A 27,345-nucleotide genomic window follows, 5' to 3' on the forward strand; every position below is an offset into this window, starting at 1 on the left:
ATTAACATCTTTTTAAGATTTTAAAAATAAAATCTTGCTTGGCAACCTTTTGTGGATTCGACATTTTTATAGTCTTTGAAGGAAATATTTGCTTCTGAATAAATACAAGAGCCATTAAGATTGTAGATAGTTTCATCACAAAGTCCATAACTGGTGATACTGAGTCCTTAATAAATAATTACTTTAAAGATTGTAAGCAAGCCTATAACATGTCAAGGATATTGAAAACTGAATATGCCTTATTGCCAATTTAAGAAAGGAATCTATAGATTTTAAAAATCTTGATAGAATGGTAAATTATTTTCTCCCCTTTTCTTAAATATTGACATCATTTTGAGAACTGTGAAATATGATCATTTATTCATTTATTTTTTAAAATTATATGGCTGCCAAATCAGATTTTTGAAGGATTTTTAATATACAATAAATTCTCGAAGTATACCTGATGATTTAAGTGTGTATGCTTATATAATATTTTTTTTACATTTGTTATAAATTTGATTAAATTCAGATCTAAGCTATGCTTTTTATTTGTGACTGAAAAAAATGCCCTTAAAGCCTATAAGAGTTGAACTTTATTTTTTATGATTAGTACTAGCAAAATGCTGGTAGTACTAAATGACTCATTGCTCTATTAGGTGTCTTAATTTTGCTTTCAAATTAAAGACTGTGAGAAATGTGCAAAACATGTAAAATCTTTTGCATTGTTTAACAGTTGGAGATAGAAACACCTGAGTAACATGTCAAAAACATTTTATCTATCTATCTATCTATCTATCTATCTATCTATCTATCTATCTATCTATCTCCAACACCACTTTCTTGAAGGTTTTTTTTTTTCTGAAGCAAAAATATATAAACAGTCTTCATAAACTTTTAAATAATAAAATAAAAACTATGGATGGTGGTAAGGAACCATATACCATAATTTCAGTATTGAATGTAGGGTTGGAAACCATCAAAGCACTTAAAAAATATTTTAGGCAAAATGTTTTATAAATATTTTTTTTTACTCGATCATACTGCAAGAAAAACTCTAACTTAGAACGCCCATTGCTGAGTGGACTTGTATCTTTTTGTCATTTGGGTTGGGAAGCAGCTTATATCCTCATGTAATTCTATATCTTTAGCATCCCCAAAATCATACCATTGGATTGTACAACAATCTAGTGTGTGTTTTGGTGGAAAACAACTAGAAGATATATAACCCTTTTTTTAGGCTTCATTTATTTCAATACATAGTCCCCATCCCAAATAAAAGTTGAAAATCCAGTCCTATCTGCTTGTCATGCAAATAAAAAAAGTGCAGTCCTTTGCCACTGAGAGGTTGCCCTGCTCAGTTTAGTTCTCTGCAGTAGCTTACACATACATTTAAATAAAGTTTACAGACTAAGTAGGAGCATATATTCTTTTATCACTACCTCACTCTACACTTGATAACTGCTGTCATCTTAATCTCAATCCTACAACAACAACAGCAACAACAAAACAACTTCGCCCCCCAAAGCCAAATTCATGATGCAAATCAGTAGTAATTTTCAAATCAAGATGTTAGAAATGTCTCTGCTCCATGTAATCATCTGGTTACTTGTAATTATAAACCTGAGATCAGACTGATTGTGGTTATTTTCCTTCCTTAGCAATGATAGTAGCGGTTTTAGCTGTCTTGACCTCCAGGGAAAAAGCAAAGAACAAGTCCTCCCTGAATGCCCAAGCCCCAAACTCTGTCTTGGAGTAAAATGGATAATTGTTTAAGGCTACTTCAGTCACAGAATTCTTTTCAGAAAGATGGCTTTATAATTAGCTCCCTTAATCAGGCCAAAGTGCTATGTAAAACAGTATTCTGTTCCTAGTGCCTGTTTCCAGCAACCCCACAAGGATGAGTTAAAGGCAGTAGCTTTCTCCTATAGTTTGTCTCCACAAGCTAATAATGTAAAAAATGGCAAATAGTATTTACCCATCATAAATAGTAGCCATCTGTAGTCCTGTGGTAAATGAAGTTGTTCAATTCTCATTTCATGCCATCCAAGCCAATAGTAGTCACATATCAATTAGCAAAAATCCCATAAATTAATAATGTGAATACTGCTTTTTGTCTATGTGGGATATTTCCTTCCCCCATCTCACCAAAAGATCATGGCAGCTAATGCTGTCAGTGAGAAGACACCAATCTATCCATTTCTTCATAGATTACATAATTTTATAAAGCTTGGTCTTGGTCCCAGCGATTGCCTATTTTTAAATTCTACAAGCCTCAAACACTATTGCCTGTTCCTATTTAGGATGTTTGCCCTTTTCCACCTATTTTCCTACTTAACAGTACCCTTTTTGAGATGTAATAATCAGAATTATGCCATTAGCTCACTATTTCTTTACTTATGGGCATGTTAAACAGCAATAATATCTTTATATTCTCTTCGATATTTTCTGCAGCAAATGTTGATCCTCAGAAATAGACTTTCTTTTAAATAACAAAGGACTTGGTGTGCTTGAAATCCTAAAGAGGAATTAAATAATTAACATAATACAGAAAAGTTATATTGAAGTTCATACCTCAGCATTAGTAAACAACCAGTGATCATGCATGTTCTCAACACACTTGGAGAATTATGCGGGTATATCAGGTTATGCTTCTTCATATCATCTTGAAACAAAACAGTACTGGCCTGCCCTCTTTCCCCTACTTCTCCCAAATATAGAAGACAAATTATATAATCCCCAGACTATACTGATGTACCTGATGCTACAAGAGCAAATACTTCACTGCTCAACAAATATTAGGAGCACTTCATGTTGTAGAAGGTTACTAGTCAATTCAGAAGCATTGGGATCACTTCCTGCAGTAATCTGGTGCTGCACGTGAACCGGATTTAAATATGATTTAACATGGAAATGTCTTAAGACACATTGGAGTGAATCTTTAGCTTGTGGCCATTTTCATGATAAATATTACTAGCATTTCCACAGATACTGCCTAAAATCAAATTTTCAGCCAGTGATCATGTAGGAGAGAAAGATCATAACAAAGAAAAAAGTCCATTTTCTGAAGGCAGACTTTCATTTACATCATCTTGTAAGCCTAAACAAGTCTGCCATGGCTGATACTATTACTGTATACTATGTTATAGTGATCTTATGAGAGGACAGGTATCCAATGTCAAAAATAAACTGCTGTGGCACCTTCGAACTAACACATGTGTTTCTACAGTTTAGGTTGAAAATTATATGCAGCTGTTCTTCTAACAGCTTTATCTACATTTAAACATAAGATAACCATTACAACATTTTTTTCCCCCTGAAATGCTAGTTTTCATTTGAAGGGAACATTTACTTCGGGGACTATTCAGATTAAGTCCCAGCGTTTTTTCCCTAACCCTTCCTTCCCCAGACCCAGCAAGAATATATCACAAAATCCAGTTGACTTGTTCAGTTTTTAGCTACTTTATACCATAAAGTATATAATAGATGAAGAACACTCACTTTTTCACTTCCTGTAGCTTTGTACTTGGAACTGTTATTCCTGCTAGGGAAATAAAAAAAATACATCATTACATATGAGCACTTCTTGCCAATTAAATCTATACATCTTATGTATAAAGAGGTCTTTCAGATATGTTTGAACTGAATTTCCCTGAATTAAAACCAAAATTTTATTAATTGCTTGGAGAGAGTATACTGATGAAAATATTTTCATGCATAAAAGCTAAGCCAATCATCAAATTTTAAAACTTGGGACTGCATAATACCTCACTTTTTAATAATAATATTAGTATGTCCAAATCTCACATCAGCTGAACATATTACAGCAGAAATTTGATTTGGTATTAAATGCTGTATTTCTTTTATTTAAGTGAATCTGCCTAGATAGGAAATGTATGCATCTTAATGGCAAAAACAGCTGCTCTTGTTTTTTAAATTAATGATAAAGAACTATACATTTAGCTCAATGTCCATAAACCTTAAAAAAAAGGGTTTACTTTGTATATGTTCAGTGATGAAACTGCATAATGCATAAAAAAGAAGATTGTCCAGGACCTCTTTACTGTATCCAAATATTTATAACTGGTGTATTAGAAATCACCCCCCCCCCCTTAAATATTTCCCAGCTGGGCCAAAAATTTAGAGATTACATTCTTCAAAAGGCAATAGTATAACTGATACTACTGATTCTACTCAATTGTTTCCTAAACCCAGTAGAAATTATAGTTAACAATTTGGTAGTTGAAACATGGAAGTAGAAAGAAAAGTAACTGTACTTACACTGAAGAATTCCTTTCTAGAAAAATGAGGAAAAAATGCAGTAAGACCAATAAAATTTGATACTGCTTAACTGCAAAATTTTTGAAAACTTAACTATTACAAGTCCATCTGGAATTGCATTGAAACAGATACGGTATTCTTTCATGATCCAATTTATATTTACTTTCGGAAACATTTATTTATATATTTTTGTATTTCCCATCTGACTGCAATTACATATTAATATGACTTACATAGTTTAAAGTATTGTCTTAAGGAATGGTTTTTCTCTATATTAGTTTGCCCTGCAGACTGGTGATTTTTCTCTTCCTTCTAAGGGATAGCTCATCTTGGCACATTTCTTAAATAATCTGAAGGGGTTTATTCAGCACAGCTCTTTACCTAGTTTGGATTGCTCTGTCATGGAATTAGGACTAGGTACTGCTGTTAGCAAATCCTAGTCACAGCTATTTTCTTTTCTAGGTGTTTTATGTGTCTGAATAGAAAAAAATCTAAAATATTTTCATGGTGTGCTATAGAAACACTTGAAAATAAAAATTCATTTTGATCAGTTATGAAAACATTCAAAGCCTGCAATAGGGCAACACTTCTTAGAATAAACTACAATATTACAAATAAGGAACATATTTTTAGAAATTAATTGACAGAAACATTGTGTGTGAGAAAGCAAGCAAGATCAGGGCACATATTTTATTTGTTTGAGTGTTATTAAAATGTTGTTAGATTCCCCCTTGACTGCTCCTTCAAAGAATAATGGCTCTGTTCTACTGCTAAGAATCCAAATATTTATGTTTCTTTTGTGGCTCATTGTTCCTGTAAGAGTAAGGCACGCACAGAGCAAGAGCTGACCAGCTGCTCTGTTGATACTTAAAAGTGAAGTGAATTTTCTTTTAGCAAAATCCTTTGTAAATTAGTGTGCTTTTATTGTAACCCAGCAGAGGGAGCTAGCTATTAAAATTCTGCAAAGATTAAATCTGCTATCTAAACATCACTCTTTGTGCAAAAATCAAGGTACTTCAACTTTTAAATTGTTAGTATGTACTTACTTGCATTTTATAATCCAGAATGCACCTATTAGAGTTCTGGTGATGTTTCAGATTCAGTTCCAAAAAGGTACTTACACAGGGGCACAAACATAGCAATGCTGTTACATACTGAATTTAGCAGACATATAATCTTGGGGGAAATACAGCTGCTCTAAAGATTTGCATTGAGGTGCCGCAATCATGCTATAAATCACCTTTTCAGAATCATTTCCAAAGTACTGCACAGTCCTAGTTTCTTTACTGTGCATGGGTTGCTTTTAGAGCTAAATTTGCTGTTTTTAGAGCTAAATTTGAAGAGTATCCGGAAGCTACAGCTGGTCCAGAATGTAGCCGTGCAGGTAATTCTAGGCACCCCAAGGGTGGCACGTGTAACACCTTTACTGCGTGAGCTGCATTGGGTGCCAGTTTGTTTCCAGGTCCAATTCAAGGTGTTGGTTATGATCTTTAAAACCCTACACGGCATGGGGCCAGGCTACCTGAGGGACTGTCTCGTTCCCATCACATCAACCCATCCCACCCGGGCATGCAACGTATTCCATCGGTTAAAGAGTTCCATCTGGCAGGGTCACGGAAGCATGCCTTCTCTGCAATAGCGCCTGCCCTTTGGAACATTCTCCCCCTGGAGTTGAGGCAGGTCCCCTCGCTCCTAGACTTCTGTAAAAAATTAAAAACCTGGCTTTGTCAACATGCCTGGGGTGGGAAAGAGAATAGTTCCTCTTGGGGATGGTTAGCTCCCTTAGAATTGCCCTGTTTTGCTTGTGGACAGAGAGAGAACCTTAGCTATCTGGTTTCTATTATATTTTAATATATTTATATTTCACTGTTCATTGATATTATTGTATATTATTTATATTGTATTGTGGTTAAGTATTTTTATTGTGAACCGCCCAGAGTCCCTCCTTGCGGGGAAGATAAGTGGTGATAAATTTGATAAATAAAATAAAACGTGAATCAGTTCTATGATTTTCATAATGTTCTTATAGCCTCATATATAGAGGGTCTAAAATAGAAGTTTTTTCCAGTGTGAATACTGGCACATTCCTAAAGGTTTGTTTGTTTGTTTATGGAAGTGCATTATTTTCCACTCATGTGGTTCCTTAATAATCGCAGTGACACAGAGTCTGCTGGAACACATGGAAGTGTCTCCCAAGCTATCAAAGGTACATTAAATCTAATTGTACTTGATCAGTAATAAAATTTTAGATATAAATTCTGTTGCTTCTTCAGCCAGGAATGGGTTAGTCGTGAGTGTGTGTATGTGTGTTTTGGGGGGGTTGTCAAAACCACCACCCAGTTGTTTTTAGTGTAGGCAGTGCGTCCAATGCACATAAAAATGGGTGGGATTTTGATCACCCAGTTATACCCACTATTTTGATGCCCTCCCACCCCCCATGGAGGCTTCCACTTCTGTTGTACAAGTTGTAGCCACAGTTCGCAAACATGTAGACAATGAAACATTTTAATACTTCAAAGAAGGAGTGACCTTTACTTACTTGAAAAATAACCCTTCTTTTGTGCATAATATACCCCAAGACCACAGGAAGCCATTATTAAGGCCACAATGATCACCGAAGCTATGATAGCACTTACATTAAGGTCATCTAAAATTCAAAACAAAATAAATATAAATATTGGGGAGGGGTGCAATACCCAGGGTAGTTATTTCAAGTAAGTCATCTTGAGAGAAGGCAGTAATGAGTAACATTCACTCTTAAATGAGAATATTAAATAAAAACCTTACTCATATGTTGCTGCATTTCAGCTTTCACTATGGTCATGGACTTATTGAATGGCCTTATCTTTGCTTCTTTCTCTGTGTCCTTATCTCCATAATTCTTCAATAAGATAGCCACTGAAAATAATTGTTGCAAAGCTGAATCTGAAGTCTGCAGTGAAGTCACTTGGAAGAATGCTTTAATTTTTTTCAGTTGTCTTCCTTTGAGAACAACTTATACAACTTACAGAACAACTTACGTTCTGTAAGAACGAGCAATGAGACAGCAAGATTACAGCACTCACTGTAGTCTCAGTTCTTCCAAAAAGGCTTCATTCCTAATGTGACATGCCAGTTGAATATAGTTGGAAAAAGGGCAAGACCAAAATAGAAAAGTGCCGCAGCAATAAAGGTAGAGTTTAAACAGTCACTATACTAAATGAATAAAATATGATTCCTCTGACAATAGCCAGTCAATGTTTCCAAGAGATCTAGAATACATGATTGAAAACCTTAGCAGACAGGACAGCATACTCATATGTGCATTTATTACCTTTGCCAAATATTTTCTTTACCTGGTTCTAAAATGCTACTGAATTTAACAAAACTGATATCTAAGAACTCCCATGTAGGATTATGCTGTAAAAGAGATTTAGCTAGTATGCCCAGTAATAGCCCTCTTAATAGCCCTTTAAAGACTGAACTCTTCCAGGGGGCCTTGGAGAATGACTCTTTGCCATCTATGCTTGGTTGTTTGTTTATTTCATTGCAGTCATGAAAGAACAGGATATATTTTGCTGCTTTAAATATAGCACAAAGCAAAAGTGTATTTGACAATTTGAGCATATCTGCCTTCAGTCCTTGTGATGGGGTGCAAAGAGAATGATTCTAACAACAATATCAGAGTTGACACTTTCATATGGAAAAAAAGTCTTCGATATCCTGTTCCCATCGCTAGATGACTTATGTATCTTAAAAGCATTTAGATTTCTATTTAAAAATAAATGGTTATATCTTATTTTAAGATTAAAAAAATGCAGAACTGTCCAAAAACTGTTCAAAATTATTAACATTTAGTTACTCACTTGATTACCAGTTCTGCACCGAATGGTATATTCAGTATAAAATTAATATAGTAATGTGGTGACATTACTCTAGAATTTTAGTTGATAGAAATTTGGTGTACAAGTCTGAGATCTAAAATGAGATTGGTACTTATGTAAATTGTAGGTTTGTTAAAACAGTGCCTTTAAAAAAATTCCAAATTGATCCTGGACAATAAATGATCTTTGTCTTATAGTGATGACATTTTTATACAAAGATTTTCTGGCCTTATTTGCATTTGACATTTACCAACTTGCATTCTCTTCACAGGACATTTTTGAGGCTGTCCAACTCTATTGTCAGCTTCACAGTAATATTCCCCAGTGTCATTCTTTGAAACAGGATTGAACAGCTAGTTTAAAAAAAAAAAAGATAGCATAGCTTACTATGTATTAAAAGGCTCGTGAACAGTCAAAACTTTCAAATTTCCTATATGTCCCTTTGCATTATTTAAATATAGATTTAGAGTATGTCAACATTTTCCAGCGCTGAAAATTGTTAACTCATCTAGCATCTAATTTAATGAAGTAACTACCATTTTTTCAGAGGAAACCTAAGCAAAAGATAACAGAATGCACATCAAATTCTGAAAAGTTGGTAGGTTTTTATATCACGCTGAGAGATGAGGAGATACCAAAATACGACTGTTATTAATAAAATAGAGGGAAATGAAATTTCTTTTTGAACTTTCTTTCCTCAGCCATAGGAATGTAAAAACACTTCTGCTTTATGGCAGAAGTGACTACCCATTTTGACACTCATTTCTTGAAAGTATAAATCAGACATAGAAAGTTAAATATTTGTCACGTGCAAACTGGTATCCTTTAAAAGTGTGCTAACCATGTGAAAATAAAGTGATAAAAATAATTTTAATTAACAGAATGGTGCCAAAGAAAACAGATCCAGAATATAAGCTACAGTTTTTCGATTCAGCTAAGATTACTGTTCTGTAAGAATTCAGTGCATGCTCAGTGACGAAGTTTGCATCTCAAGCCTGATGTTTTATCACCGATCAGTGCTCTTGTCAATCTTATTTAATATACAAGGCCTTGGCAGACATTGCTAGTGTTGTCCTCACAGAGGAATGAGATCCAGGATCACAGGTCAGCAAATTTTATTGCAACAGGCTTTTGGAAATAATCCTATATGTGTAGTAGACTTCTGACATAATGAATTAGTAGGCAGAAACTAGTTTGAGATCAAAGTGAAGTTTCCAACGCTCATTTCTGCAGTAATAAAGTGTACACTTTCTAGTTGGCATTCAATGGAATATGTAAAGCCTTTCCTTAGTGTTGTTCCCATTCTTACATTAGTCCATTCCCAATTATTTTATTCACAATGCATTATTTTTTCTCATACTGAGGTTGCATATAAAAAAAATCTGCATGCTGTGAACTGTTTTGACGTTGGCTCTCCTTTTTTGCTATATTTCTATAATTCCATTTTGAATTTCCCCAGCGTTGCTAGAATATGGTTTCAATTGTTTTATGGACTGGAAAGTCAAATGCTAAGTGTTATTCAAGGAGTATAAACTTACCAAGGTTCCTGTTGTAGTATTCAAAGTATAAGGAATTTTCCCTTTTTTAAACTTCCCAGAAACTGGATTCTCAAGCAGAATAGCACCATTCCGATACCATCTGTATTTTGAAGCTGGCACACCTTCATTTTCTTTGCATCGTAATTCCACTACTGTCCCACTCATAGCTGAAATAGGTACTTCACAAACAGGAGCAGCTGATGGCACTAGAATATTATGTCATATATCTAAGGCAAATACCTGTATTTCTAAATCTGAATATTTGTTCACAAGTTATTCAAATGAAATATGCGTGGGTGTGTATATACAGAACATACATATGTATCTCTCTCATGATATAAGTACATGACACTGGTTTATGTTGGACTTCTCACTAGAATTTATGGAAGCCAATATTAAGTAGGCCTTGAAATTATCTCTTTTAACAATTTATAATCAATGAAGTAGCAGATGTAATACAATCTTAAATCAGTTAATAACAAGATACCAGTATATCAGTTGTATTTTGCACATGTATGTTATTCCACAGCATTAAATAATATAAGGTGAAGCTGCTCATGGTATCCTACTTCCTTAAAGTTAGCGGTGGGGGTGGGCAGGTTGCTGAGGCCAGAAAGCATTATTTCTCCATTATGACACCTGCATTATGCAATAGATTCCCTCTAGAAATTAGGCTGGTATGCCCAGTAATAGCCCTCTTAATAGCCCTTTAAAGACTGAAGTCTTCCAGGGGACCTTGGGGAATGACTCTTTGCCATCTATACTTGGTGGTTTGCTTATTCCTTTATAGCTATTATATTATTGATATGATCCCATGGTATAATGTTACTCTTATTTATTGCTCAGAGCTTCATTATATTTTAAAATATTGTTCCACATTACTGTGAGTCTAAAAGATTCAGCAGCATACAAACCTGACATTCTTCTTAAAATCTGAATTTGTTTAAAGTGCCTAACATTTTTTCCCCTAATTTTTCATACCTTTCTCATTTACAGGCATTAATTTAATTATTCCTCATTGAAATAAATGCCTTCATTTAAAAGTTTTTTCATAAAATTGTAATATTTCTGTATTTCATCTGTATCAGATAGCAACTGAAATCTAAAGAAAAATGAAGCTGCCCTGCTGAATTTAAATTTAAATTTAATTTATACTTCTGATAATACCTTTTGGATCTCTTACCCAATACTAAGAGGGAGACTTCAACTTCCCCTGCTTCTTGTCCTTGTTCTGCAGGTGCACTAATTTCACAACGATATTTTCCAGAATCCTTTCTAGTCACATTTTTAATTTGAATGCTTGAGTGCAATATTTCAGCTCGATCTTTAAAATTACCTGGAAAACAATAAAATTGACAGAGAGAAATGAGACAGAGAGTGAGAGGAGGAGGAAGAGAAGGCAGTCGTGGCTGCTAGCTATAGACTCTTTGATGACTGACTTCTGTCTGTATATAAGATTGATACGAAACCGGTTTCCTTTCCCAGGATATAATACATATTTGCTTTCCATTCCCCAGAGGGCATTTTCTTTGAATTACTTAACAGTTTTGTATTTTGGATTAGCTTTTTTAAAAAATCGAATTAGAGCTTTCAGACAAGAAAGATGCAACTACATTTTCATTTTTCTTTTCCTGCTGCCTGCAGGTTGAGGCAGTGGCTGTAACAATCTGTTGTCTGCTACTCTCCATAGGTCTTCCCATGCATGAAGGGTAGTATTGACTTTTCAGTCCATATTCTTGCTGGGGATGGGTACAGGACTGCATTTTATATTTTCACTAAAATCCTCTTAGGGTGTATATTACATCATAATCTTGCTCCATGGTATCCAGACACATACTACTGCCACGATCACCAAATCCTCTGCATTTTCCCCACTCTAGAAAAGGCCCTCCCCAAATTACCTCCTTATACAATTGGTTAAATCAGGCCCCACAAGAACAGTCACTTTGAAAGTGGCAGAACATCCTGGACAAGCTGTAATTTGATTGCTGAAGTTGGATTCACATATGTAAGCTGCATACTTAGCTTTTCTGTGTATTCCTCTAAGCACCTGGAAGCATGCAAATAAAAAGGTTATATCTGGTTAAGCTCACATTAGTCAGCAGCCATTTCTCCAAATAATCATGGTGACAGTTTTATCAGAATAGCTGCTAAAGCCCAAACTCAATCCAGGACAGCCCAATTCAGCTTTCCACACAAGCAGGAATGTCATTTGGTGGCTGACAATGGTTACCTCTGAGCCTAACCTCTCTCACTGGGTTGTGGTGAGGATAAAATGGGGAAGGGATGTACTTTCTTGGAAATCTTGGAAGAAAAGGATGATATAAATAAAGGAAATAAAATCCACAGATATCCTTTATATGTCCATTTTTCCAAGTGATCCTATATTTGGGTCCATTAAAGTGCCACAAACAGCAAATTAATGCACAAACAACTACAAAGTTTTTGCTTACCCTGAAAGACACCACTGAGGTAGACAAATGTGACAAGAGAGCCTTCAATCTTTTTCCATTCTACTCTTATACCACTTTCCTTCCTTACATTGTGTTTACAACTTAGAAATGCCCCTACAGGGAAGAGGAAAAAAAAAAGATGGTTGTTTCTGTTCTAGTAGAGCATATATTAAAATTGTACAATGCAAACAACTGGCATAACATGGAAACTGATTACAATAGGATGATTCTGAATGCCAGTTCACAGATTACATTTTGAACAGAGATTGGTTATCTGAGTGTAACATACCTTCATTCTCATAATGTATGAAATTACAGTGCAATAACTTAATACGTGGGTAAGTACCTTTAGAAATGGTGGGCCCAATCTTTCTTAGACCTTGTTTTAAACTGATACATTTGTCAGACCCTTTACAATTTTTTTTTCAAAAATATGTCTACTTCCAAGCATAACAGTTAATGTAGGAAAGGGTAAGAATAAATCCAAAAAGTGTAAGCAATTACAGTAAACTCTCACTTTAACTAAAAGTAGGGGATGGCATCCATTAAAGTAGAAGTCTTAAATCTAAAAAGGATTTTATGCATACAGTATATACTATAAAATGGTGAATAGGACAAATTTTGTCCATTGCATCTGAAGTATACTGAGGTTTATTATGCCAGCATGGGGGGAAAACCCTGGCTACCCAGAGAACTAAATTGTGGAATATTTATAAGGACTATTTCATGCAATCTCACCAAAACCATAATTATTATTCGGTCCCCAAAATAACTATTGGATATTCTAGAAAGGGGCAATTAGGGCAATGCTAAAGTCTTCACACAAGAAAATATTCATTGACGGGTAAGCTCTTCCATCTGTAACTATTCCAGGAAATTATTCTGTAGTTATCTGTCTCTCTGTGTGTATATTAATTTTTCCACTGAATATTAAAACTTGTCTTATTTATACAAGAGTAGGAGCCAGTAATGGCAGCAGATTATATTAAAATTTGATCTTTTATTATCCATTTTCCTAAAATCTCTTGACATGCATGCCTAAATTTTTTCATCATGTAGAGATGCTCATTTTCAATTTTTATTAGAACTCTGAACTCCTGATCACTAAGAATACCCATGTTTTCATTTCCCAAGAACACTGTTTCAAAAGTTATTTTCAAAAGGCACTGTTTTAAAGAAATGTATACTAATGGGATGTTATATTTTTCCTAGAAAATACAAACAATGTTGTTATAACGGTGGAAATGGCTAGGCGGTGGCTTTCCTGAAATTTAGTTATCATGAGATCACAGTATTTTTATCCTTTCAAGAATAAAAGTTATTAATCAAAGCACTGTTTATTCTCACAATGTTCTCTTTGTCTGATTTCTTTAGTCTTTTTTTTTAATTTATTGTAGCATGCTTGTGTGTGTTTTAATGAGGAATGCTGAAAAGAGAATATCAAATCTATCATTTAACATGCAGATGAATAAAAAACTCCCATCATTTCTTTCACATATCTTTACAGAAAATAAAAGTATTTTCAAATTGAGTTTCTCACTGGTATTTCTTAAGCGAAAAGAACAGGAATTAAACATTTTAATGAAAATTGAGAGGTATTATATAACATTAAAAACCAGGAGAAACTGTTTCTGAAGGATGCAGTAAGCAAAATAAACGTATTTTGAGAAGCACATATCGGGGTGGAGAATTCACAACAAAGATTTCAAAAAGGAAAGATGGAAACATTTTTGAGAAAACAGACTATTTAAATAAAAAAGAGAATAAAATGATGCAAGGTCCAAGCATTAAAAATGATAAGCTTTTCCAAATTAATGAAAATAAACTTGAAAGACTTTTTAAAGTAAGCATTGCCTAAACTTCCACTTATTCCACTGTTGTGCAGATACAGATAGAATTGTATTTCTCCATACCCCGCTATAGTCATGACTCAGTGCTTTCACAGGGAACCTTTCACCTTTCCCCCCCTCCATTTACATATTCCTTTTCAAGACGTTCCTGTTTGAATTGTCATGTAACAAGATGGAATATATGTCAAAAGTGTGATTTAGTAATCAGAAGGCCATAACAAAGCTTGAGTAGGACTGATATAACACAAACCATGACTATTATAAACAAAGGTTAGAAAAGGAAGTTATGTTAAGAAAGAGGGCTTCAACATAACACTTCCAGAGAAGCCAGAATTGCATCTGACTCAGACCTGAAAGAAAAGAATAACCTGATATAGGAAACCTTTATGAAATATTTAACAAACTGCAGCACAAATAGATTCTATTTTGTTAAAAAAAGACAGAAACACATCATAAGTAAAGAGTAGTAATCCTTCCAAAAAGACCAGTGTTCTTTATCAGAAAAAGTCGCATGCTAGTTCCTTCTTTGTTCTAACAGCAGCTCATCAAGGAGAAATGGTAAGGAAAGGGATGAGTGCATAAATGATTCCTACTTGACAGTCTACAATAAGCAATCATACACATTTGAGCAAGAAATGTTAAATACAGAAAATAAAATACTTATTCAGAAGTTATATGTCAAAATACATCACACAAATCATAGCAATAATCCAAAATTAAGCAAATTCACAAAATTCAGTGAAAATAGACATGTTCTCAAACATTAGAAATCTGTCTATGTTCCTCAGTGAGAAAGACTACAAGAAAAGTAGGCTTATTGTATAATCAGATAAAACTCGAGAAGAAAATATTTGTAAAAGCTGTCTACCTCATGGGGTTATGGGGCAGACTTCAGAGAACGGAAAAGATACCTTTCCCTAGATTCCATATCACCGGAGATGAGATCTCCATGAATACAGAATAAATGTTACCTGTGAATTAGAAGAGCCAACAATGGCAGACTTAAAAATCAAACTAAAATATGAATATCACAGGAAGCTAGGATGGAACATGAAAAATCACTCAGAAAACATTCCCATCTACCTTTTGTAATATGAGCAAATTAATACCAAAATCCAAAAGGTAAAGGAAATGGATTCAATGAATTGAGAAAAAACAGACATAATAGGTAGGAGAGGATGGAAGTTTGGAAGATGGAGAGGAAGCAGCAGGTGACTTCCCAAAATAGCAACTCACCCCATGGCAATGGATGGGTTATGTATAAGATTATCTTGAGATTGTATTTATTTTCACTGTTTTAGACAGATCTGAACAAACAGTTAACATAATTTTTCTACTGAAAATTACTATGAATAGTAATTAAAAATATATATCCAAGGTTAGTACTATGAATGGTTTTAACTAAATTGAAGGACATTTTCAATCTTCTTCTATTAAAATAAACATGGCATAATAAATGTTTGAGTTTAGCTGGATCACCTCTGAGAAAAGCCAAAGAACAATTGAAATGTCTGTACTAATCAAGCAACTAAATGATTCTGGAGAGGTATTTTAAGTTTCTACAATCTATTATACTTTAATGATACAAGCCTTCCTGATCCCCAACCTTGTTTCTGGTTTTCTGAGCTTTCATGTATCTACTGTAAATAGCTTTATTTTTTTTCTCAAAATATATATATACCTAAACATTATAGACATACTATACCCTCAAATTCTCTTGCTTTAACATGTTCATTGTCTGACTGCACAGTGATTCCATATGTTTCATAGTCTGGAAAGAAAGAAAGAAAAACTTACATTATAATGTTCATTATTTTTTATACAGACACACACACAAAACCTCCCTTCCTTTGCAGTTATACTGTCAGGCTGCTTAGTGTCATTTATGATAAAAACAATTTAAACTTCCTATGTGGGATCAAGGGTTTAGGTTTTTAAAATGTACTGTATATGCAAATTTATGTTGTGCTTCTTTGAAACTAGGTTTCTTGTAATATAGAAGCATGTTTCTTCTTATAAGCATTTTATGTTAGAAGGCAACTCTGTTTATTATTTGAACTTACATCAATTTTCTTCTTGCATTTTAATGTGTTGAGTTTGCTCTCTGTCAGAAGAACTAAGATTCATTTTTGCAAAAGTATCTTAAATACTTTTGATAAAAAGAAATGAGTTCAAATTAATGCTATTAATTTTCATGATAAAAAAACATAAAAGCAAAGAACTGATGAACGTACAAGAAACAGCACACAGAATTACAGCTTCATTTATTTTTAATGGCATAGCTTCAAAACAATTTTTAAAGCCAAAGAATTACTCATCTCAGAAACTGCTGCACAACTGAGACAATGTGTATGACACAGAGGATCATATTTCTGTTTGATCACAGGGAGTCCAAATCAATCTTGCTTCATGGGAGTTATTGTGAAAGTATGACAAAAAAACAATTCTCCTTCTTAGAAAGTAAGACAAAAATGCAACAAACATAAACTCAGTCCAGCTACTTGCACGCAGTTGTCTTCCCTATATGCACATCACTGAGAACTAACCAATTACTATGAAATAGATGAGTGGATTCTGAAAATTAATTAAATACTATCAACATTGTTTTATTAAGTATTCTTATAAAGAGAAATCTCTTAAAATTGCCATTTTGTCTAAGCTTGATTTGTTCATCACTCTGTATTCCATGTTCCATGTTATTTACCTCAGAACACATTTCAAAATTAAAGTAATAAGGGAACGTTCACTTCTTGCTTCTATCAACCATTGCTAGATAAAAATACAAAGTGGCTCCCATCAGTACTTTCAAGATTTTGAGGTGTCCCTCCTTTGACTGCAACGTTGGCAGCAGTACCAGTCCCCAAACTGATCACTTGATTTCTTTTCTTGGAGAACTCAAGGCAGCATACTCAAGGATATCCATTAATTTTAACTGTTTAACAATGTTTTGAGGTTGGTTGAACTGAGATCTGTGTGTGACCAAAAGATGACCGAATGTGGGCTTGAATTTCGTCTCCCCGATCAAAGTCCACCATTTAACTACTATGCAGCCCCTTTTTCTAAACAGCAGGTCAGTTAAGACCGAGCATGTGAGATATTTCTTAGATGGGCAAACAGAAAATTTTGGAGAGAGATTGAGGGGAGAGCTGAGTGCCCAGAAAGAAGGTATTGCTAGGTGGCTAGAACCTCCCATGACGATTCACCCTCTTACTTCTTTTTATTTCAGACCCCACTTAATAATAGTAGGGATGGACTGAAATTGTATTTTCTGAATTATAAACATAACACCTAGTTACATAAGGTCAGTAGAAGATACATTTTAACCTCTGACATTATATTCTGTACATAGACAAATGAGATCTCAGACTCATTATTATCAATGTAAAAAACTTTTTATATTGAATTCATTGGAATTTTCATGTAACGAACTTGGTGAAGATTCAAACTTATCTAGACAACACATGTGTAGTCTAGCTAGTAGTACAAGCTACTAAGTTTGGTTATTTTCTATGCTACAATAGGGAAAGTATAAGATAATAAAGTATAATATAGAAAAAAAAATTACCTGCCCACATATATATGGTACTTTTTGTGAACACTTTTGTTCCTGGTTCCCTTTCTCCAAAGGGGGGAAAAATATTTATATAAACTCTTTCACCTTGTGTTATTTGGAAAGATCTTTCATATCTATGGATAAATTCCAAAACATCTAAGCAGAGCCATATCTAGTCCCCAAACGATGGCACATTTGCATCACTGCATGCTTTGAAGCACCTTTATGGAACTGAATCCAAAGCACTATACAGATCATACTTGTATCAATGCATACATATATAGAAATACAAACATATCTAAATACTGGACAAATTTGTTCCTTATTATTGCAGACAGAATAGTCATTTGTGTAAGTAATTAGAGTGAATACAGCTGTTAAATAGGACTGTAATTGTTTTCCCACTTCTACTTTGCAAGTTACAATATTACTATTATCCAAAAAGGACCAGAGTGTTGAATTTATTTTCCTCATTTATACATGATACTCTTGTGCAAAGGGTAAACAGCTGTTCCATGAACAGAATATTTATTTTATGAATTAAAAGCCACATTTTAGATCAACGTTTTTGTTATAGTATTTAGTAATTGCCCTATTTTGTACAGGTATCTGTTTAATAACAGATGTCGGGAAAGTAATCTATTCTTTACAGTATCAAACTACATAAAAATTTTCATGCCCAGTATGGATGCTTGGCTCAATTTCCATATTCCTTTTCCATGTATGATCGTTTCAATTGCAGGTTTTTATAAGATAAAATATATGTCATAAGTGTGATGTAATCATCAGACCCCCAGCAAATTTTGAGTAGTATCAATATAGTGTAAACATTGACTATTATAGACAAGGATAAAGCAGGGAATTTATGCCAGAAAGAGAGGGCCTTTAACCAACATATCCAAGGAAGCTAGTGTTGTATCAGACTGAGTCCTGAAAGGGTAGGAGTGGGGAACTGATACAGAAATCCTTGATGAAATATTTGTCAAATCATAGCACAAGTAGATTCTAATAAAGAAAAAAAAAAAGTACAAGAGTTCAAACCGCCCAGAGTCCCCTTTTTGGGAGAGATGAGCAGTGATAGAAATTTGAAAAATAAATAAATAAAAATAAATAAATGCTTCCACAGAGGCCCAGTGTTCTTTCTTTAAAAATGTGGTCATCACTCCAGCTGCAGTGCTGTCCTCCAATGCAGTTTGCAGTCTTGAGAACCAAATAGCATCCAGAGATTGTTTCAGCTGCAGTTGCTGCTATTCTCAATGAAGTTGCACCAACTCATTGGTGATACCACTAAATCAGCTTGTCTCTTGCTCATAACACATTTGCTTTCTGAGAATGCAATCCTCTTCTTGCGGCTTACCAGATCCCACACCAATTGGCTGGGGCTCAAAAAACCAGGATTTTCTCTTTTAACCCCCTTTTTTTCTTCTCAAATCCATCCTCTCCAACATATTTTCCAAACACTCTTCACCACTTCCACTTTCTCCCTTTCACTTTTGTGATGCTACTACTTTTCATTTTAACACCCTTTCACCTTCTCTAGCCCTTTTATCACTTTCACTTTTCCCACTAAAAGAAATTACTAACCCCCAAAGTAAAAGCCTGCCTTGCCTATGTTAGGGCAGTCTTTTACTTCGGGGGTGGGGGGTGGGGGTTAGCACTTTGTTTCCTGATCTGCTAGCAAAAATTGGCATCATTTAAAAACAAAAAAGGAAAGGAAATGGCTTCTTCCAAGTTCACTGAAGTTCTCTTTTTTAATATAAGAATGTTATTACGTTTCAAGCAAATATAACAGCTACAGAAAAACAAAAAATCTACCAAGGAAAAAAAACTAAAAAAGCATGGAAACACAAGAGGAATTTTTTTTTTTTTTAATTACAATGTCCCTGAATTTCTTTATTTCAGTTCAATTCCAAAGGTATACCTAGATCATGAGGTATCTCCTTCCTATGGGTCTTTATAAAGCCTGAGCACCTGAGAGCCTGCAGAGGGCTTAGAGATGGGTAATAGAAACTATGGCACCTGCCTCCTTCTTGCAATGAGACTAAAAACAAATGGCACCAAAAGACATTCTAAAGGAATTTTAAAGAACCAAATCATGAGGTAGGGGGAAAAAAATCTTTCAGAGAGAAAGGCAGCTACAAGTCTTTGAAATAGTAAACATATAGCAGAACTTTTTCAGTTTTTATTTAACTTCTATTAATAAAGAAGAATTTCTACATATTTAGACACATGGATTAAATCAGTTTGTTTTTATATCTGTTCTTATCCAAAAGATGAACTCTATGTTGATTACGGAACTTAGGTATATTTAACTGGGGGAAAACTTGTTGGCAATTGTTGTCTGCCTTCTTCTTTCTCTCTCTGTGTTTGTATTGCCATGATTTCAATCCTTCTAAACTAAATAATAAATAAATCATACCTTTTACTGATCACATCAGTTTGTAAATGACAAATTGCATATTGTCTAATTTTAGCATGATTTAAAGTCCTGCATATTTCATTGTAAACTATTTTGACAGCTGTGCATTCCAGCTTCACTTATCTATGATCAACATATTGCTTGGGTATGGTGATTTCTATTCCATATTTGTGATTTTTTTGTGTGTTTATTTAGTTTTCAGTAGCTCTTTCCATTTTGTTTTATGAACAATACTACAAACTAATACTTGGAAACATTTGGTTTCAAAACATCTGATTTCAAGGAGAAATCTATGACACTCTTACTATTTAACCAGGCTTACTCACAAATTCCCAGTGGGTTTTACAGCAACATTTTCAATAATATTCATGCCAACACTGAACAACTAGCAAATGTAAACTAATTTGACATGAATCTATGACTGGCAGATGTTTCAGATAAACTAGAAGAGGATTGCCCTGTGCTCATGTCCCCAACATAGACAACATAGATGAAGAGGTACAGACAAGGCTTATCAAATTTGCACAAGACATCACATTGGGAGGAACAAAATTTAAAATGATGATAGGTAGAACTGAGCCAAAACTAACAAAATGAATTTCTACTGAGAGAAGTATAAAATTCTGCATTTCAGTAGGATGTTCGGGTGGGGGAAATCACATGCATAAATATAGGATAGAAGAGTGTTGGTTGACTATACTGTAGTCCATATTAAGACCATTAAGGAATTGATAAAGTACAAGCTAAATATTAATTGAGCACCAGCAAAGTATAAGAAATTCTATTCTTCATCAACAGAAGGATAGGTAACTTCTATTTTGTGTTGACTGAAGTTATTAAGACATGTTCTTGAATAACAACCTTACAGCTGAAAAAGGGACAGTTGAGAGGAAATGTTAAAGCCTTTTACAAATACCTGAAGCATCATCACACGGTTGATGGACAGATCAACAGGTTCATGTTTTTTAACTAAAGGGTTTTTTTTAAGGAAAAAAACCCTGAATATTTGGAGAAATTTCCTAATGGAAATGGAAATTTTCCTGACAGTGGAAGGGCCTTGGAAGACATTGTATTATCCTCATTACATGATTTTAAGGAGAGACTTCTTATCAAGATTGCAGTCCTATTGAGAATAATAAGCATATCTGAATATTTTCTTGTGAACAAACACGTATCTTTGCAACTGGTGCTGTATTTAAAGCACATGTACACATTATTTTGACCTTTGGGTGCCACTAAGGGATGGCACTAATATGATTACAGCATTGGAAACTGTGGAGCTAAAATTTTTGGATCCTTTTAAAAAAATGATAATGGGTGGTGGGTGTGTTAAGCCTATCCCATGTTTGCTTTTCTCTTTGTTTACGAAAAGCAAATCATATGGCCATATTGGCCATATTTTGATGGGTTGCTACTCCATGTTGGCTACATGATCTTGCAGGGTCTCCCAGGGACACACAAAAAGCAAATGGCTATCACATAGCCTACAATACAAACAGTAACTGTATGTACAATCATTTCATTCCAATAAATAGGCATGGGTTCAGGGCATAAACATTCAATGGACTATAGTTCATTTGTACTTCCAAACCTAAGGCATATAAATTAGAAAGCTAGTGATCCAATTAAATGCAGTAGACGTACTTAATTTGGAAATAAAGTACTTTATGTCACAATCCAGATGTGCAAACTCCTATATTCGGGAAGCAGCACTACTACACTCAACAAAACTTAGATCCGAACAGAAAACAGACTGGGTCAGGCAACCCAACCCATTTTACAGCCAAATCCAACAAATGCTTCCCCACAAATCCACCCCAATGAGTTCACTGGGGATAATTCTAAGAAACTGTGCTTAAGGTTCCACCTGTCTCACTTTCATTCAGAAATCCCGTTTGAAGGGGAAACCAGACTTTCTTTCTTAGAAGTGCAACAAAAATGTATTGCAAGTACTAAAAAACAGGAGTACCAATCCCGCTCCTGAATTCCAGGGTTCCAACTTCATCACAAGCCCGCGTCAGAGCCCGTTTCAGGCAGTTGGTTAACACGGCCAGCCCCCTCTAGGTATAAGGAGCAGATCACCTCCGCAGCTAAGACTGGGAGGCAGCGGCAGCAGCCTCTGGAAGCCCCATCAACACGTTGAGAAAAGCGTCAGCTCCCAGTTCGTCTGCTTCTTCATCCAGTCGGTTATCTTGGGCCAGCCTTGGCAGACATAAACGCTTTACCGATTCAGTGGTTTTTATTTGTGAGGGAAGAAAAAAAAAAGACTACGCGGTTTTCCGGCCAACGCAAGCCAAGCTTTGAAAGGGCTCGAACTTTTTTCTCGCCTCGGAGAATCCTCAGTTCCTCCCCCATCGTCTGGAGCCCAAACCCGGCCGGCGCAGCTCCCCAGGACAGCCTCGGTTTCCTAGTTGCCGGGAGAAGCGTGCGCCTCTCAGCAGGAATCGCCAGCCAGTTTTCCGCCAAGCTTGCTAATCAAATCAAAGCGAGCCGTGGCGGAGGGGCAGGCAGACGCCCTTTACCCTTTTCTTCTCTGCAGCAGCGGTACCGCCTAGTCGGAAGAGCCAAGTGGAGCGGGAAACGGGCTTTGTTTTTCTCCCCTACCCTCAAAGTGAGGGGAAAGGCGAGCCTGAAAAGCCAATAAGGAAAAGCGCCTCCGCGTCGGAACAAGATGCTCCTCGCCAAAGGAGGAGGTTTAAGGCGGCGTCGAGTTTGGCAGCTCTGAGATCAGAGTCCTCCCCCTCTCCCACCCGACAGCCCTAGTCCCCCGCAGCCCAGAATTGAACGCCCTTGCGTTGGAAACCAAGAGCCCCGCTGCCAGCCCCGGAGGAGAGGGGAGAAGCCGCGAGAGACTTACAGCAAAGGGATCCCAAGTAGGAGAAGAGAAGCCAGCGGAGGAGGTGGCGGCAGCTCGCCATCTTCAAGAGCAACAGCTGCTTTTCCCTAAGACAAACGAGAAAAGTCGCTGGCGGGCAGCGACGGCGGTGTCCCCCTCGAAAGGGGGACGAGAAATCGATGCTGCTGGAAGCCTTGGCTCGAAGCTTTCCCGCAGCTCCTCCCTTTCTCCGCTTGCGCACCTCGCGGAGTGGAGGGAGGGGACTTTTTGCTTTGGTAGGCCGGTGTGTGTGTGTGTGTGTGAGGGGGGGGGCTTGGGGGAGATTCCCGTTGGGTCCTAGTGGCAAGCGGCAACCGGAGGAGCCGTTGAGCCGGTCTCTCCACCGCTTTCGGGGAACGCCCGAAGCAAGAGAAGCCCCCGAACGCAACAAGGCTGCGTTTTGAACCAAAGTAAGTGATGCGGCCAAGTTTCATATCACTCCAACGACGGTTAGGTGATGGTATGAAGACGCTAAAAATCATTAGTGTGAAAATGCTCCATGGAGGTACCCAGCTTTCACTCAGCTAACCCAATTCTCTGCTTCTCCCTAGCCACAAACTAGCCAGCCTCATTTTAACGTGCAGTGCCATACCAAAAAGTGCCTTCATATGTGTCTTAATTACTACTGATATTTGGAATAAAGTTGATTCAACATTTGTTTTTGCATTTGTAATGTAAATTTTTTGGAGTTGTCCCTTTTCATTGTTTCTTGTGTCCATGTAATATTTTTTACTTAAAAGAAATTATATTACTGACTACCCATATCTGAGGGGTTTTGTTGTTCTTCTTTATTGAAGTCAATGGCCAAATAAACAGGAGTGTGAAAACCCAGTTCTCTGGAGAAGGCTGTAATGCTGGGGAAAGTGGAAGGAAAGAGAAGGGGATGATCAGAAGCAAGGTGGATGGACTCAGTTACACTGGCGATGAGTGCCCCATTGGAGACTTGAAAGACCAGATTAGGGATAGATCATCTTGGAGAAAATCTATCTATATGGTCGCTAGGGGATGAAAATGACTTAATGGCACATAATCCAATCAATCAATCAATCAATCAACCAATCAATGTTTATCTAATCTGTACTGAGAGAATTGAGAAGGCCAAAGTTTTAATTCCCAGTTTAGAGAGTTGGTTTGAAGATGAAAAGTTGCAGTAGATTCTTAATGGCATTGAGATCAAATAGAGCTTTGAGTTATTGGACTTGCCAAATACTTCTGTAGCAGAGAGAGGTCAATATAAAGTAATATTTTGTGTTCCACCCAAGTTACATTTCTTAGCCTGAGCTTCATATACTGTTTGGTGTTAAGATCAGCTATCAGAGAAAAGGGTGTATTTTGGATGACTAGGCAACTCCAGGGATGGCATAAGATCCAAAGCCGGACTTCTGTCTCTGAATGGTTGCTAATCGCTGGGATAAGGATTATTCTCCTTTGTCAGTTTGATTTTCAGCATCCTCATCTAGCCCCCACAATGATTTAGAAGTATTTTGGGGGGATACAATTGTGGAGTTGCACTGTAAGGAAGTTATTGGTGTTAAAAGCATGCCTGGATCTGATGAAGGCAAGAAATGAGCCTTTTTCTCAGGGTCTGTGTACTTTAGATTCTCTAATTGATGTAGCATTTTGTCAAGCTGCAGACTATTGAGGACAGTGTTAGACATTAAAGGTTCTCTGTTGGTAGTCTGTGTACCTGGCCTTTTTGTGGCTGTGGCAGCATTAACAATTTGCTGATTGAGTTTATTGCCACAGTCCTGAGCACATGGTAGGACCAGATTAATTAATGGTTTCACTGTGGAGCATATTGTCACCAATGTTTCTCTTAATTCATCCAATCTCTGTATGGGTCTGTTTGCTCTGAATTTAGCAGTGCACCAAATGAGTCAATCAACTTTACTTCCAGTGAGTCCTTGGCAGACCCTCTAGTTGTAGATAATGCAGTTTTTTGATTAGAGCTCTTCTTTCTCAAGCTCATTGCTGGTGAAACATCCCTGATGTTAACTGGATTCAAATTGTTACACTTAGATTTTAAAGTGGTAATATCCTCTTGGGAAAACTGATCCAAAAGCAGGTGAGCTTCCTCTGAACAGAAGACACATACTGGCAATATTGAGAAAGTGCTCCGGAAGGTTTTCATTTTGAAAAGCATGCTAGGAATTCACATGCAGCCTCTCCTATATGGCAGCCATTCAGCATGTAGTAGATCTATCAAAGAGCTTTTGCAGTGGAGCAGCTTGTTCAGAGACAGAATAACTGCCTTTTTGAAATCCCATCCCCCTCTGTTCACTCTATTGTTGGAAATCTGCAGAATGATCTGATTGGTCTGTAAGTAATAATTGTACTTATCTTGTCTCTGCCCTTTTTCTGCTTGAGAGTTAAGCCCTCCACAGTTATTTCTTTCTCTGCTAGTAGATTTGGGAGTGGAGTCAGTTCTACATTCCCTGTTAGCTGCTTGTTGTCCTCCTAAGAAGGTCAACCTTATCTTTCACTGAAGTCAAAAGTTTGAAGATCAAGATCACCATTTATGCTGCGAGCAGGCATTACCTAGTCATGAAGCCTGTTATATTCTCCCTTTCATATCATCTCCATCTTGCATAAGCAATGCAGCTGCTGAACAAACAGCAGCAGTCTGGGGAGTGGGGTATCCTCTACCAGGGAAAAACAAAGTTCTATGAACGACTTTCAGTTTCTGTCTGTAGATCCTATTCCAAAGAGATAGAAGAGTTATAAGTGTCATGTCTGTCTGCACCAATTGATTACATCAACAGTGGGTGAAAAAATTTTGGACATGAGATTTTAACACTAGCAACAGGCAAAAAAGTAACAAGAGCCCAAATGACTGTTCCGTTTCATCAATTTTAACCATATAACTCACTAAACAATTTTTCTTTTTCTAGTGTAGATAATTGTATTTTTGAGTGCATGTGTGGGTAAAACATTTTATGAATGACTTTGGTCCTTTTGTGATATATTATTAATTTTAATATTGTAGCATAATTTTGCACCTTATTTACTTACTATAGGTCTTTGTGTTTTATCCAGCTTTTTCATTAAAAATGCAGAACAATAAACTCAGCAACAAAAATAATCAGTTCTTGACGTACGTTTTCTATTCATGTAAACCGCTTTAGAAAATACTTTGTTTGAATCACCTGAAATGCCTTTAATAAAATAAACACCTGTAATCTACTTGTAAACTAGAGGGCATATTAAGTGATATATAATATGTATGTTTATATAGAAAAAAAGAGCAAAAGATACACAAAATATTCTCCATCAAAATGAATAAACTCATATGGGACCCAGCTGAATTTAGTTCCAGCTGAATGTAAGCCAAAATTAAGCAAATGAATGCAAGGTCAGCAAACAATGTAAACAGATTTTAGTGTAACGACCAGCCTGCTCGAGCATTCACTCAATGATAGTCTAGAGACTTGTGCTTAATTAACTGTTTAATGAAGCAAAGCATTCTGATATAGGGAAAAAGTTGCGAATGCCCTTTTCCCACACATTCTGCAGTTTAAAATCACAAACCTCTATTCCACCCCACACACACTCCCTGCTTAGGTATTCCCCCTCCCTGGTACCAGCAGATGGCTTGAACGGTTACTGCCCGTTGAACTTGGCGAGGGCCATCTAACCCAAACAATATATTTCACACTCGAATCTCATTCCCCCTCCTGCTGGCGACTCGCAGTCTGCTGACACGGGTTTCTGGATATCTTCAAAATGGCAGCAAGTTTGATCAAATGTTATACTGACATTTGGTCAAGGAGTCTGACATTTAGAATTATTTTCATTACTGTATTCAACATTTATCTTTAAGTTCCATATGGCTTTAAGAGAGCATGGTCCTGAAATTAGATTTTTAGGCCTACATTTATTTTACAGCAATCTACAGTACAATACAATGCATACAATACATGATTTCCGCCTGCAGTGTGACATGCACTGTTTTCAGGCCTTCCTGTTCAAACAGAGGTGCACTACAGCTTTTTTATCTGTTTCAAACACCTGGGGAAGGAATTAGTAATTAAATCTAACTGCAATATGAAACAGGACATGTTTATATTTCACGTGTTTTCATAATCCGTATACACAAAGGAATATAAGTGATCATAAATAAAAACGAGAAACTTCAAGGCCACTTCCTACAAGGCATTTGTCGGTAATGATCCCCGGTGTAGAAGTGTTACAGCTGAGCAAGTTTCTGTGATGGTTAACTCTTGCTAGTGTGCATTTTTAGGTTCACTTTTTCCAAGCAGGCTCTTGAGAAAAGCCATTATGCATAGCCAGAGATAATATCTCCCACAGGATTATCTCATTGTCCAGTTGTTTTGACAGTGACTTCTGTGCACCTTTAATTTTGCTTTGGCTGTACAGTAGTACAGAATAGGTTAAACTGTTTAGCTAAAAAACAGGGCTGATGTAGAAATATCTGTCTCCTAGTGATATCATTAAGAAGCAATTTTGGAAAAGGCAGCTGTTTTGTATTGCTCAGATACTTTTGACCCAGTAATGCTACACTGAAAAAGTTTTT

General features: G+C 36.1%; 2 protein-coding genes across 3 annotated transcripts in view; one reads left to right on the forward strand and one right to left on the reverse strand.

Annotated features, from left to right (window-relative positions):
* Positions 1-849: 849 nt before the first annotated feature.
* On the reverse strand, positions 850-23,013 carry JAM2 (junctional adhesion molecule 2). 2 transcript variants are annotated; one of them, XM_063305471.1, is made up of 10 exons: positions 22,794-23,011; positions 15,670-15,735; positions 12,115-12,228; positions 10,845-10,997; positions 9,662-9,867; positions 8,374-8,476; positions 6,800-6,907; positions 4,261-4,276; positions 3,481-3,520; positions 850-2,497 (listed from the first exon to the last, which is right to left on the reverse strand). In XM_063305471.1, exons 1-10 carry the CDS (start codon positions 22,852-22,854, stop codon positions 2,465-2,467), a joined length of 900 nt encoding a protein of 299 aa, XP_063161541.1. In that variant the 5' UTR covers positions 22,855-23,011; the 3' UTR covers positions 850-2,464. The 2 variants fall into 2 exon arrangements, with proteins under 2 accessions (XP_063161541.1, XP_063161540.1); XM_063305470.1 differs by lacking the exons at positions 850-2,497; positions 3,481-3,520 and having other exon boundaries at positions 3,837-5,073; positions 22,794-23,013.
* Positions 23,014-23,131: 118 nt separating this feature from the next.
* Positions 23,132-27,345, forward strand: part of MRPL39 (mitochondrial ribosomal protein L39) — a 39,758-nt gene continuing 35,544 nt past the window's right edge. The window contains exon 1 of the mRNA XM_063305469.1: positions 23,132-23,221. The gene's annotated coding sequence lies outside the window, so the exon portion shown is untranslated. The remainder of the gene's footprint in view (positions 23,222-27,345) is intronic.

Source organism: Candoia aspera, chromosome 5 (assembly GCF_035149785.1).
Source record: "Candoia aspera isolate rCanAsp1 chromosome 5, rCanAsp1.hap2, whole genome shotgun sequence".
In the NCBI taxonomy this organism is placed as follows: domain Eukaryota; kingdom Metazoa; phylum Chordata; class Lepidosauria; order Squamata; family Boidae; genus Candoia; species Candoia aspera.

What these genes read in the sequence shown, in the direction of transcription:
- JAM2 (XM_063305470.1), bottom strand. Translation starts at nt 22,854, where the DNA reads ATGGCGAGCTGCCGCCACCTCCTCCGCTGGCTTCTCTTCTCCTACTTG. An exon ending in AGTCTCCCTCTTAGTATTGG is followed by an intron (nt 9,868 to 10,844) that starts GTAAGAGATCCA and finishes ATAATATTCTAG; the next exon opens with TGCCATCAGCTGCTCCTGTT. An exon ending in ATACTACAACAGGAACCTTG is followed by an intron (nt 8,477 to 9,661) that starts GTAAGTTTATAC and finishes TTTTTAAACTAG; the next exon opens with CTGTTCAATCCTGTTTCAAA.